The sequence below is a fragment of the Penicillium mononematosum genome, assembly GCF_028829835.1.
Source record: "Penicillium mononematosum strain IBT 11891 chromosome Unknown utg000005l:1.0-9366267.0:1.0-9372171.0, whole genome shotgun sequence".
In the NCBI taxonomy this organism is placed as follows: Eukaryota; Fungi; Ascomycota; class Eurotiomycetes; order Eurotiales; family Aspergillaceae; genus Penicillium; species Penicillium mononematosum.
The window spans coordinates 1663152-1676921 of NW_026643275.1; the positions used below are offsets into that span (position 1 = coordinate 1663152).

A 13770-nucleotide genomic window follows, 5' to 3' on the forward strand; every position below is an offset into this window, starting at 1 on the left:
GGATTATAATATGATTGAGCCGGGGGCGTCCTTCTCATGGCAGACGTACATCACCAATAAATTTCTTGCTGCTTGGGCACCAAATCATGTGCCTAGTGCTGTGCGGTTTTGGGGGCCATATCACCTGTCGATCTTTGACTTGATCAATATCTAGCTCTGCCCATCGACTCAAACTACATGGGCATTGACACTGCAATTGTCTTCGGCTGGCCAGTAGATAGGGCGGCGACTCATACCAATCAAAGCGGAGAACAATAGAAGCCTATCCAGCTAGATAGTTCGTTTCACATTTGCCGCGTGAGTGCCGTGTGCAATTTGAAAGTGGAGAAGGCTCGCCACTGTAATAGAGAAAATCAAACAAGCCTACAGGGGTCCAAAAATGTACTTTTGTCCCACGCCAATCAGATAGACTTACAATTTAAAAAGGTACGAAGAGATGGGGCGCAAAATATTCCATCATCCGGAAGTGTGCGCGCACATGATCGCGGGATCTTTCGCAAAAGCTATTTAGTGCTTTGTCTGTCCTTCGTTGGAACTTGCAAGGCAGTGGTTTCACGGCGAGCCCGAATCAAGACTCTATTTCGACTTTCGACATGGTATGAATATTGGACTGTGTTTAGCAGGGTTCTCCTGGTTCCCATTTAGCTCACAAATATAGTCCCTCCGCGAGTTGGCGCCAGGCACAGGGCGAAATGGTACACTGAAGCCAGAACTTGAGTACAGTTATCAATTTGAATTTTTGACGTTGCTTGTTTTGACCACGATTTAGCATCATCGCTGTCCATGGTCTGAATCCGATGGGATCTGCTGGCCACGCCTTCAACACTTGGCGGAAACCGGAAGATGATAGCGGTAACCTCTGGTTGAAACACGATTTTCCAAAAGTCCAACCTAACGCGAGGATTTTCCTCTATGAATACAACTCAAGTCCCGTCTTTGGGTCGGGAAAAGATAGCTTTGTACACGAGGCAAACCAATTCTTAGATGAGATTTATGGAGCAAGATGGGAACTTGTGAGTTGCACGTTGAGAAATTCCCTGAATGAATTAACTGAACGCAAATTCAGGGTGAAAACATCCCCTTAATTCTTGTCGGACACAGTCTGGGGGGGGATCCTCATCAAGCAGGTAAGATCAGTGACATTCCCATATAAGGTGTGTTCTAACCAAGATGGTAGGCACTGGTGAATGCGTGGGCAAGTCCAAAGTACAGGGGCATCAAAGAGGCAACGTAAGTTTAATACTCTGCCCCTTTCCCACCATAATCTATCGGCTAAACATGCCTGATAAGTCACTCGCTTGTGTTTTTTGGAACCCCTCATGGCGGGCCGTCAAAGAATGTCCAAGTCGGCCTCGGCATGGCATGTGCTAAGATTGCCCGATCTCTGCCATTTGGGGCTCATTCAGCCTTGATAGAGGTTCTAGAACAAGGAACACTCTTTTCCGATATTCTGAGTGAGGCTTTCCGACACCAGCTCGAATCGTACCACATACTATCCTGCTACGAGGGAATAGGCGATGTATCCACCCAACATCCCAACTTTCTCTGGCAGATGCTAATTTTTGTATTCTAGATTGTTCCGTTTGATTCAGCTGTTTTAAACCTTCCAGGAAACCGGGAAACACAATTGCGTATAGATGCCGACCATAGCAATATGTGTCGTTTCAACCTGGATGTCCAATCTGATGTGGATAATTACAGAAAAGTGCAGCGAAATTTGCAAATGCTTTGTGCAGATGCACTTCTGGGTTCATTGAGGCTGAACCAAGGTCACGGTAAGGATAGATCCGCTGGGCAACGAGGATTGGGCTCTGATTTACATTCAACCACCTTCCCAGATGGGAATCGCTGTTACTTTCAGAACCATACCTAGTTCTCTAACCTATTTGAGCTTTTCTGATCATCTTTCCATTTTAGACGGCCAAAATATCGCGAATGGTGGTATTGACTTATCAAGTATTCTTCTACGACCAATACGCTGTATACAAGACAGGCCCAGGCCGCCCGTAAAGATGTGTATGACAATCAAATTTTCGAAACCAAGAGCTCACGGACTAACATGTCCATCGCCCGCAGATCTTTCTCAGCTTCCTGATCTGGCCTGGACAGTCTATCGCTCATGTCAGCGCACCTCTATACCAGCATTTCTTCAAGTCGGGCAAGATGTTCTTCAGTTGCATGTCGAACTTCGTATATTCAATGAGAAACTAAAGAGCGACACTTACTCAACAGATCGTCGACAAGAAATTGAAGATCGACTTTTTGATTGCTGCCAGACTCTAGAAGACCTAGTGACAATAATCGAAGCCCATGGGAGGGTTTCTCGGATAGGAAGGAAACATTTTATGCAACAAATGCTGGAATCTTCAGGCTTTGAGAATTGCAAGTCACAAATTAGATGCACCACCTCAAAAATAAATGGGTTAAATGAACACTTGGCAAGGTATGTGACTTACTAGCAAAGAATTATCAGCAATGAAGGGCTTACTGACTCTGAGCATAGTCGGTCTATGAACGACTTGGTTGAGAGATTAGACGGACTTATAGAGTCCATCAATGAGAGAGAAGGGGAGAATCGCTCTTTTTCAAGCCTAGTTTCTAGTTCCACGATCTTAAGCTTGAAGAAAGATAGTGCCGAATGGTACGAGCTGGAAAGAGAGCTGGTCAACTCTGGAATCTCGCCTCAAATCCTCGGCGAGCAGCATCACTTCATTACTCACTGGCTTGAAAATGCATCCTTATCGGGAAGACTGATCCTTTCAGATGAAGTGCAAGACTCGGCTCTTTGCCCTGACAATGAGTCTCTTTACACGTATAGCACGGAATTGCAGCACGTCAACAAAGGCTCTCCGCACTGCATCCCCCTGCAACCCTGGCTCCTAGTGTGGGCCAGGCTCAAGAAAGCCCAAATGGGAATGGCTCTCCCCGAAAAAACACAAAACAAACGAATTGGCGCTACTCCCTAGTGCACAAACTCCGATATGGCTCTGCTGATCCATTCATTGCTCTACATAGAGCCGTATCTCGAGATGACTATTCGGCAGTGTCTAAATTGGTACAAAAGGCCACCGTATCAGATCAAATTCAAACGAAAGGCTCTGTTCTAATCGGCTGTGCTGTTGAAAAAGGCGATTCGGAAATGCTAAGACTATTAGTAGAGCAGTCTTCCTCTGTTGACTGGTCCAAGATGCTTGGGGCACAATTACATCAAACGCTTCATACTGGATCTGGATTAGACCTGCTTGATATTTTTATCAGAAACGGTGCATCTTTCGGGTCCCTTGAGCTTGCATCGACTATGAGTTGTGCTTCGGAGTCCACTTTTTTGCAGATGATGCAACTGAGAAATGACTCTATTGAATATGAAGGGTGGGCTCAAACCTTTCTCTATATTGCTGCTAAGCTGGGGTACGTTGATATTTTTGAAACTTTCGTGAACCAATACGGTGGAATAAACTCTCTTGTGGAAGGTACAACTCCATTTCATATCGCTTGCGGATCGGGAAATATCGATGTTGTTCACAGTGCGTTTGAGATGGGTGGAAACTTCATGACATTGGATTCCCAGGGCGAAACACCTTTGCATGCTGTTGTATGGGGCGAGATTCATGAAAATTGGAACATTCGTGCAACCCTGAGATATCTCATTGGAAAAGGAGCGTCTCTCCTAACAAAAACAATATCCGGAAAGTCACTGCTCCACCTAGCAGCGGAAGTGTCAAATCTCCAGGCAATAGAGTCGCTGGTTGGTATTGAGATGCATTGCAATATTCTTGACAATTTTGGAAACACGCCATTGCATGCTGCTTCTAACACCAAAGAGCTGAATGGCCCATTGGGACACAAACATCGTCTCGATCCAATGCCATTTTACCACCCGACACTTCGGCGTCGAGTAACCCAAATTGATTTTGGGGATTTTTCGAAGATGTCGGGGGTTATTCTCAAAGGTCATTGTACAGAAATCGACGGCCTCAAATTCTTTAATCGTCAATCTAAACCGGATGAACGGGGCAGCGATGAAGCAGTGCGATTGTTATTGCAATATGGAGCTGCGGCAAATGCGAAGAATAATGACGGTGTGACACCATTACACCTGGCGTCTAGATGTGGGAATTTGCCTCGAATGGAGGCGCTTTTAAGCAAAGGAGGAGATCCTAATATCAAAGACAATGCAGGGTGGACAGCTATCCGATATGCTATCAGCGCTAATTCGGGGCCTGCAGTGAAGCTCTGTCTAGAACATGGTGCGGACACAAGCCAAAGTGTGCCGGTTTCCTTGGGCCAAAACGTCGAGGAAGAATTGACAATTCTGGAACATATCAAGTTTATGCGTGCTACTGAACTGTTGTACATTTTGCGAAAACACGAAAATCCAGATATTCCGGATGAAACCATTGAAGGGCTTGAAATTTTGAAACATTCAAGCGACTTTAAGTGGTTACCTGGAAGAGATAGGGAAAGGGAGAAAGAAGACAGAAGACATCGTCATGAAGAATGAAAAACGCAACAGATAGGAAATAGTTTGGGATAGCGGTCAAGTCCAGCGGAAATTATGGCAATGACAGAGACAGTTAGCCAGCGTAAGGTGGGAAACCCACTCACTTTATTTCTGTATATTATTTTGTTAGGTATCAAATCTTACCCCAATCGGTCCTCGATCGAAAGGGCAAAAACAAAATGTTCTTGTGGCCGATTCTTTGAGAGAATGAACCATCCAGGCCAAAGCTGGCGCTTGAGATGATCATAGGGGGGCTTGGGCTAGAAGAATCTTTAGATATGGTGACTGGCAGGGCTCATCGAATGGCACTAATATTTAAGCCAGTTTACAGCAAGTGAGTGTTCACAAGAAGTGATGTTGTCGGCTGGCAACTGATTTCGCAGCGCGTTTGATGAAGTGTCTTTCCACTTTTTCCAATCTTCGCAAAGGAATGAGCTGAAAGAGATCGACGATTTGAATGCCGATGTTGATAACCTGGCCTGCCTACTCTACTTCCGTTATTCGATAGTATTGATCAAGCAAAAAAAGAATGAAGGGGATGATCACACTCGTACAGCAAGAGATGAGGAGAACTGCCTTCGGCGCACTGCGCCTTGGAGAGCATCGTCTGTCGGCCTAGGATGGTACCGGCGCGGATTAGGGATTGTCCAAACTAACCCGCCTGAAAGGTTTTTGCATGGCAACGATAACTTGGTATCTATCATTTGGCTTGTAATTGCAACCTCTATGTAGGACAATTCGGAAACCCCGGTCTACCTCCCTCCGATGTGGATAGTGAGCCTGCGTCCTCCTGTATAAATTTCAGAGGGAGGCAAAAGCCATTCCACTTGAGGCTGTGTGCAGATGCCGAGAGACTGGCTGTTTCAGATGGAGGCTCGTGGCCCAATGATGTCCTACTTTCGCTTAGCTGGAAAGGTCAGTGCGACGGTCACCTCGGCCGATGGATTCTCACCTAGCTCTCACCTTTATTTTCACCCTATCTATTACGCACTAATCCTTATCAACCCTAGTCGCGCGACCGTAAAGCGGCGCTCACCCATTTCTCACCCTGGGGACACCCACCCAACTATTGACCGCACATAAGCCACACGCCGGTGAGTTAGTAGTTGGGTGGGTGACCACCAGCGAATCCTCACTGTTGTATGATTTGCTTTTTATCTTTTTGATTCTCCGTGTTTATCCCTGGCCGCCCTGCCCTAATCTTGAGCCTACATATCAACATATCGGATCATCGTCCAATTGGTCCCCGCTGGTTTCTGAGCGGATCTTTTCCCCGTGTGCCCGGACACATAACACCCACAACACCACGAAGGCGGTGACCCCGGTCCTGAATATCAAACATTGCAAACATCCCAGACACTCCTATCCTCAGTCTCCAAGGAGGCACTCCCCTTTGTACACACCCAAATAAGATCTCTCTAGATCTCTCAGCTTCTTTCACCCAGTTGTGACGTTGATTTTTCCCCGTGGATCGTCTCCCGGGGAGACGTCTTGCCGAGTCTCCCGAAATGGGAATCAGGGGATTATGGAACTTGCGTGTGGACGGTTGGCAAAATGCATAATGATTTATTGTGCAATATTAATGGTTTGAATTAGGCTGCTGGTACCGCCTCCGGCATCCACGGATTCGAGTGAGCCCACCAGAAGCAGCTGAGACTGTGCGCAGAGTCAAGCAGATATATAACAAGACCATCAACCTTGAACAGTGGGATCAAGTCCCTTTTCCAAGCCCGCTAGATTCCTACTTCGATTTTGTCTACACGATCGATCAGGATGCGGGCACCTTCACTCTTTCGAAGCGGTCGGCTGTTGATGGCGTACTGACGCCCCAAGCATTTGAGGCCAGCCTGGCCGAGATATGTGAAACCTCCAGCATTTTCGTAGAGTCTTTACGACAAACGTGTCTTCCCCCATTCCTGTTTCTGAAAAAGATTACGACTCGCAATTTGACTCAGTAAGCCTGAAACAATGGAATCTCCCGATGGATTTGCCTACAGCCATGGTCGAGCTTCAACAACAATTCTTCTTAAGACTTCGTCTTTCTATGGCGCTCCTGGATTGACGACCCTATGACCTGGCATTATGGAAGCCGTGTATTCAATGCGTTCAGCAGAGCTATCCTCCGTCTCGCTTCATGGGATTTCGAAGTATCTTACGATTGCGACGTGCCACTGCCCAGCAACCATAGTTCGATCCCCAGATGGCAGTTTCCCGAAGACGAACGGTATTGGTTTCACGGATTTCTCGTTATGCTGCAACCGGATCTTGAATCACCTCAACTGGTTCGCACAGCCATCGCCGGAGCTAAAGCGTTCATCGACAGTTCTAGTCGCATACCTCACAAAGTTCGGTCTATCCTTATCTCACCGCGCCATGTGGCTTTTGTTGAATTGTCCCAACACAAAACTGCGTGCAGCGAGGTTTCTCCCGCTCCTAACCGATTCCTCGGCAACGCAATGCTCCCCGGGATTTCGGGTGTTAGCCCAGGTTCTGTCCTCTAATTGCTGGAAAATGACCTGGGCTCACAGAGAGAAGTGGCCTTCTTATATGCCATCAGAGGTTTTATTAGGGATCCTCCGTAGCTTGGAGCCAAGGGATGCACTCTCGTTTGCACAGGCTTCCTTCGAAGCTGAACGATGGTATTATGCTTCAGTGCCCCAGTTCACGGATGTTTCTGTGCAAAGCCTGGACCTGTCTATACCCTGCTGCGGCGATCGTACCGGATTAGAGGATTCGGGCGTACACTGTACTAGGTGTCGTACATGGCAACATCAAATGTGTATTGGGCTGGAAACCTTACCATTTAACGATTCATTCACCTGTGCCGTCTGCCTCGAGAAGAACCCGAAAGCCACTCGCCTCACAGCCGGTGGGATTAACAGACTCGGTGGCCGGGCTGAAAGAAGGATGTGCGCCATCAAAATCGATGGATCCGCCAAGAGCCTTCGAGTGCGACTCTCCCAGCCTGCGCACCTTCGACCAGATCTACGGCTTATTGGGGATCTAATCCATAATGTCCCTAAAGGCCATATTGATTTTACCATTCGGTTCAATGGGGTCTTTGCAGGATTAGCATATGGCGTGGAACCTGATCTTATGTCATTAGACACAGGCCTAGGCAGTGGACGTGGATGTTCCTCTTGAATGAACTAATTCCAACATGCTGGGATTATAGCTCTAAAGATATAGAGCACCCAAGAAGGGTGAGTGTGGATTCTATATAAATATTGATGTCACCATCTGTGATAATGAGGCCAAATGGCCATTTTCGGTATGTACAACGAAACCAAAGGATGTTGGAAATGAGATATCCCCCGCCAAACCAAGATCTAAAATCTCAGAGACGCGGAGCGAAAAAGTCAAAGTCAAGATCACGTTTTTCACATAGCCTGCTTTCCCTGGGTTTCGATTGGCAAAAAGCACATCGCGACAAACGAAGCAAGAATGAGTCCACCCGCCGCATAGATCGGCGCAACGGGATCAGTACTAGCATAGATACCAATGATCGGGGCCATAAGACCGGCGATGCGGTTCAGGCAACTAGCAATTCCAGATCCTGTCCCTCTGTTTGGTGCAGGGAAGACTTCAGGCGTATAGGCATACAACACACCGTACATGATCATCTGGAAGAAAGACTCCAAAGAAGAGCACAAGAGCTGAATGTTAGGATCCTTGGTAGCGGTGAAGCAGAACAACAAGACGCCCGTGATCAGGGTGGATGCAGCCATGGTGCCCTTGCGGCCAATGTACTTGATGTCAACCAGAACCCAGCCAAGAAGTGGACCTGGGATTCCACAGACTGCTGTGATGGCGTAATTGCGATAGGTGATATAAGTGGAAGAGTTGGCGCCCAGATATTGAGGAAGGAAAGCGTTGAACAGAGTATAGCCCATTCCAATGCATGTCCAGCAAAACCAGATCAAGATGGCTTTGATATGTTAGCCAGAAGAAGATCCCGTGAACTAGGGAGAGGGATACGTACTCGAAACGGCAAGACGCTTTGTTTTGAACAAGGGCTTGATTTGTTGAACCGAGAATCTCTCAAGAGACCTCTTGACGATTTGCCCTGTGGACAGGGATTGCTTTTCCTTAGCCTCCTCTGGATACCCACCGATCTCGTTCAAGATGTCTTCGGTGAGCCAGGTGGTAGTCCTGTTCTTGTGGGCGATTCCGTGAACTGCAGCGACTGCTTCGTCCTGACGACCGCGGGCAACCAGGAACTTTGGGGATTCGTAGAGCGTAAAGAGGAAGAATCGACAAAGGAACATGGCAAAGGTAATGGCACCCAGCGTCAAAACAAGATACCTCCAGCCCCAGTTGTTTGCCCTGGTACAGGTGTCATAGCTTTCACAAGAGAAAGTGGGAATAAAAGCCCAGGCGAGCATACTGACCGGGGATTAGCTCGGAAACCAGCAATGTGTCGGGGAGACAAACCTGGCAATTAAAGTACCGACAGACCACCATGTTGCCAGTCCACTGAGAATTTGGGTTGAGTTGGGAGGCAAACACTCCAGGAAAACGGCTGCGTCCACGGGTAGATTACCGCCAACACCCAGACCCAAGCAAGCATATAAAGCACATGTCCTGTTCTCCAAGTCAATAAAAAAGTACTACCCAAGACCTGTGAAAGAACCTACCCAATCCAGTTAGGTCCACCTCCAGCGGCGAGGCCAAAGGTACCGCAAATGCAAAGCGTCATGTTGAAAGCTGGACGGCGTCCAATAGCATCGGAAGCAATACCCCAGAAAGAGGCACCGACAATAAGACCCACAAACAGAGCACAAGTTGCAAAGCGAGACTCATTCTCAGAGACGCCAAATTCCATGGCGATGGGTGTCAAGGTGAGAGCGACTCCCTAAGATTGATTAGCCCACTGTTGTAAGATTGATTAAATAACACATATCGTACCTGCAACCAAAGGCTATAACAATGACTCGTTAGGAAAACACTAGAACTGGAGTGATGAGGTGAAGATTTGCTTACTTGTCCGCAACCCAGCCCATTCCACAAAGGACAAAGAGACCCCATTGATAGCGTCCCATACCAATGTCCTGAACTGCTCTGTTGATTACTTTCGCTTTGCCTGTGAAATGATGTTAGATCCAGCACAGATAATCAAGATTAGGCGATGAGGAAATGCCAATTCTGAATCGATGAGACAAGACCCGGTGGCCATAAGAACGTACGATCATATGCAGTGTCATGGCCTGAAGCATTAATATCGGCTTCGACGTCTGCCCTGAGAGCTTCCAGAGTCAATGTGCTACTGACATGAGTACCGGCGGTACCCTTTTCCTGAGAAGACGTCCTGTCGAGGCCACTGCTGGAGTCATTGTCCTGGCTATCATTGGTTTTCGGTGCCGAGCCATGGGCCAAGGGGACCACAACTTCGGGAAATTGGCGTCGCTCACGGTTGGCCAAAAGGTCTTTCCAGTTCGGCATGTTGTCCAGAGGTCCGGTATGGCAACAGGGCAGCTGTACAATTGAGTCGCTTGGCAAATGACCGGTTGGTGCAACGGATAAGGTGACTGGTCGAATATAGCTCTTGCGTGAGGGCACGATCTACCGTTTTGTTTCGGGTATATCGCTACTGAAATTGTCGTATAAAGTGGCGCAATGGATAAAAAGTCGTAGGTGCAAGGGCTGATTTTTAATCTGTTCGCAAGGGAATTCCGGGAGATGCGCAATGGAGTAGTGGAAGTCGAGTAGAACCGAAGTTGGCGCAACGGGATGAAATGCAACTATTTGCTGCTACTTCAGAACCTTGAACTTTGCGAGACTGTTGAGATCAAGTTTCTTTGGAGGGTGAACTATGTAGTTGCGTGCCGTGATTAGTATTGCGGGGTGTTTTCGTCAAGTCTGTTCGGATTCGTCAAGTCTGTTCGGAGGTAGACGATCTCCTAGAACGCCAAAGGGCAAGGTGGAAGATGAAGTATAAGAAGATTCGACTATATCGCCTCTACAGGACTGGAGGGATAGAGGTGGGTAGCAATGGGTGAAAGGGGAAGCAATTTATAAGACGGAAAATCTTTCATGTTAGATAATTTGAAGCCGACGAGTGGACTGATGAGTGGATCAGATATGGACTTGGCCAACCACATTTCCATGTCGCCCCTATAGGTCAAGCTTCAGCCTCTGATATGTGTCGTAGGTGTAATTCCGTCAGGTCCACCATACCTTTCCTCATCGAGCAGGACGATTGAGATCTTCGACGTGCCAAGAACTTCAAGCGAGAACGATGTTGAGGAAATTTCCCCAACATTTAGTTTCTAGTCCAGGTTTCAGTAACTTCCACTTATTAGCCTTTAATATTCAAAGACCTTCAAATAAGGTCTGAAATATTTTCGCCTGGAGGTGTGATGTCCACGGGTGTGCGTCAATGACTAATCACACGACTCCATACGCGCGCGGGCCATGTCCGGAACCGGGGCCCGACGTCGGGGGGCTGATCCGGTTGTACCTACGATATACGCAATTTATCCATTTGTTTTATCTTTTGGGCTTGGTGATTGTGCTCTGATGATAGGACTTTGCCGAGAGAATGTCATCTAGGAGATTTCACAGAAAAACTACAATATTTCGACTGGATGCGTAGTTCGATCATTACGCAAGTACTGATCGGGACATTTATTGCATAATGTACAGCATACAATCGGAACTACCCAATTCCACAACATGATTTAGGGATTGGTAAAACCATAACCATGATAAGCTATAGAAAAAATAGTTCATAATAACCCCCACTATCGTCCAGATCGAGCCACCGTTTTCTTCATGCGGTTAACTAGAGACTCGATATCTTCCATCGAATCACTGTCTAGCCCCTCCAAGAAGTCCTTGGGATCCATACGCAAAAATACTTTCCCAAGTAGCCACACTTCATCAGCACTCATCATGATGCCAACACGTTCGAGCTCCTCTGATGGTGTTTGCGAGATCAATAGGTCCCATATTAATTTCCACCTAGACAGAGCTCGCTCTATTACTTGTAGTTGGCGTTGAATAGTTCCAGTTGCGTGAGCAGAGAAGATTATTGAGGGGAATCCTATGAGGGGGACTTAGCTGAGACGCTCGGTCAACTAAACAAATGATCTGGAACTTACCACAAAGTACGGCATACAGCCCGAAAACACTGATATTTCGGAACTGAGAATTGTCTGCGCCACACCAGCTGTTGTCCATAAGCAATCCCTCAAATTCCGCAATGGACAGGTTGCATTGGTCTAGGTCTCCAGTAATAGTGCGAGCAAGCATCTTTGTATCGTCAAGTAAAAAGTCTATTTCGTTGCCCGGGAGGTCTCCTGTCAACTCCACAATCGTGATAAGCGGAGGAGACCGAAAACCAATAATGAATTGGCAATCAAGGAGAAATAAATATGTAGAAACCCTATTGAACGCCCAGTTAGTCTTAAAAGTTTCAAGAGCCAACTTAGGGGGGCCGATGTACCGGATAAGGCACTCATTCTCTAAAAATGTCAGATTGTCAAATGGTGACCTTGATGACGCAGTCCGCCTTCTGATGTTAAATAGCGATAGTGACCGCGCAACACGCACTAGTGCTGGAAACCGATGGGTCCGGATTCTTCGATACACTTCGGCATTATTTCGTCCCATCTGAAGTTGCACCATGATGATTGCGGCAACAAAGGGTTCCATGAGAGAGGAAATCTTACGGTCCATGGAGCCCTGGCCCGCATATTCTTTATGGAAAATCGGGAAGCTGAATATATACTCTTCCACAAGATCAAAGCAGTCGATCGCAAGGGTATATGTATCGCGTGGGTAAGAGTATATTGAACCGCCCATGAAAATCGCCAGTAGGAGAGGCAAAGAGACCGATTCCAGGCAAAAAGAGGGCAAATGAAAAATAGGACAATGACGATAAAAATGTTCAAGATACAGTTGCGTGAATTCGGTCATATTCACGGTGGAGAATAGATCCTGTGAGATAGCAGCATCAAAGCAAGCTTGAACTCTTCCCGTCGCTTCCGTACGCCCAGCAACAAGCGTCAGCATTTTAATCAATTCTGCACTCCGTCTTGCGAGACCCTCCAGTTGCAGATTCGGCAGAGGACTATGAGAGATGGGGCTCGGAGGCGATAGTTGATTGTCGAGGAACTGAAAGAATTGGCAGCTGGAATTATCGTCAAACAAACTGGGCGCCATTAAGTTCAGTTGGGAAAGGTCACAGTGGCGCAGCTCGGAAGCCACGCCTAATCCTTCCTCAGATCGAGAACGCCCTAACTTAAGAGCAGAATGCCGCCTAAAGAAGGTACTGTCCGTTTTGAAGTAGTTTAAAAGAAACGGTATCCTTGTCTTTACCGAATTGTCCGCTGCTGGGTTCAGCGGAGTCACGAAGTTGGTTTGGGTTGCTAGAATACCGCGTTCGGTCCTCGGTTGCGCAGGGCTGTCACAGGACCACTGATGCTTAACAGACTGTGCATCAGCCTCCAAGCGCACATAGGTACACTTCAAACTATCCCGTCTGCATGATCGGCAAGGTATATCCTTGTCACACGCGCGTTTCGCAGCAGCACACTGGTCACACGAAGTTCTGTGCTTACCCCTCTTTTGGGACTGTGGCACGGGCTGGAATCCTCTGCTTCGACATGCTCTCGCGTGACGGCGAGCAGAATCTCTGTGAGAGTCAGTAGAGTAGTTGTAGGGGACGCAGGTCACGCACAGTCGTGAAAATGGCTGTTGACAGAAGTGGCAGTTATAAGGGCGATATGGCAAGTCTACACCAGTCATTAGAAGAAAACCTTAGCCTAAGGAAGGTGGGCTAAGCATCGCACGTGATATCTCATGTCGGCGTAGATGACTTTTGGTCGAGAATGCCGCAGAACAAGTTGGGCACATATGTCGGGAGCCCATATTGCAGGGACAGCTGGCGCCTGAATGCAATGGTGGGAAAATAATGAAATACAGATGTATTATTACTCCGAGGAAGATATTAAAGAAGCCTGATGGTGACCTCTGATAATACCAAATCCAATGTCAAGACGGACGGACGCATGGCGAGCATAACGGCCATGTAGCAAGTATTTCAAAGTTAGTCAGTCAAGTCACCTGATCAATTACTGTACCGATCACCTGACTCTTATATTCACCTGGTGTAATTCTCGCGGGAACTTAGGCCACTGCCCAGGTCCACGGGTGCTCCTAAGTGATTACATAAGATACATTTTACCTACCTAGGTAGTGTAGTGGGGAGATAGGCTCTCCACTACGAGCAGTGCGCATCACCTTTGCCTTTTTACTTTATGTTC

The 13770-nt window shown here is 47.3% G+C and overlaps 6 protein-coding genes across 6 annotated transcripts; 4 read left to right on the forward strand and 2 right to left on the reverse strand.

Moving 5' to 3' along the window:
• Positions 1–593: 593 nt before the first annotated feature.
• On the forward strand, positions 594–1153 carry N7519_008721 (uncharacterized protein; the record flags this gene model as incomplete). Its single annotated transcript, XM_057295496.1, has 4 exons — positions 594–596; positions 659–717; positions 770–1013; positions 1067–1153. The coding sequence occupies 4 exons, from the start codon at positions 594–596 to the stop codon at positions 1151–1153; spliced, it is 393 nt and encodes a 130-aa protein (XP_057143378.1).
• A 2145-nt stretch (positions 1154–3298) lies between these two features.
• N7519_008722 (ankyrin repeat domain-containing protein) lies at positions 3299–4501 on the forward strand (the record flags this gene model as incomplete). The annotated part of the gene is made up of 1 exon (XM_057295497.1): positions 3299–4501. The coding sequence occupies one exon, from the start codon at positions 3299–3301 to the stop codon at positions 4499–4501; it is 1203 nt and encodes a 400-aa protein (XP_057143379.1).
• Positions 4502–6009: 1508 nt separating this feature from the next.
• N7519_008723 (uncharacterized protein) lies at positions 6010–6459 on the forward strand (the record flags this gene model as incomplete). The annotated part of the gene is made up of 2 exons (XM_057295498.1): positions 6010–6046; positions 6098–6459. 2 exons carry the CDS (start codon positions 6010–6012, stop codon positions 6457–6459), a joined length of 399 nt encoding a protein of 132 aa, XP_057143380.1.
• Positions 6460–6583: 124 nt separating this feature from the next.
• Positions 6584–7645, forward strand: N7519_008724 (PHD finger domain-containing protein; the record flags this gene model as incomplete). The annotated part of the gene is made up of 1 exon (XM_057295499.1): positions 6584–7645. The coding sequence occupies one exon, from the start codon at positions 6584–6586 to the stop codon at positions 7643–7645; it is 1062 nt and encodes a 353-aa protein (XP_057143381.1).
• A 236-nt stretch (positions 7646–7881) lies between these two features.
• Positions 7882–9943, reverse strand: N7519_008725 (uncharacterized protein; the record flags this gene model as incomplete). The annotated part of the gene is made up of 7 exons (XM_057295500.1): positions 7882–8429; positions 8484–8887; positions 8936–9085; positions 9139–9356; positions 9410–9422; positions 9485–9584; positions 9688–9943. The coding sequence occupies 7 exons, from the start codon at positions 9941–9943 to the stop codon at positions 7882–7884; spliced, it is 1689 nt and encodes a 562-aa protein (XP_057143382.1).
• Positions 9944–11244: 1301 nt separating this feature from the next.
• On the reverse strand, positions 11245–11755 carry N7519_008726 (uncharacterized protein; the record flags this gene model as incomplete). The annotated part of the gene is made up of 2 exons (XM_057295501.1): positions 11245–11546; positions 11605–11755. 2 exons carry the CDS (start codon positions 11753–11755, stop codon positions 11245–11247), a joined length of 453 nt encoding a protein of 150 aa, XP_057143383.1.
• Between the last annotated feature and the right edge of the window lie 2015 nt (positions 11756–13770).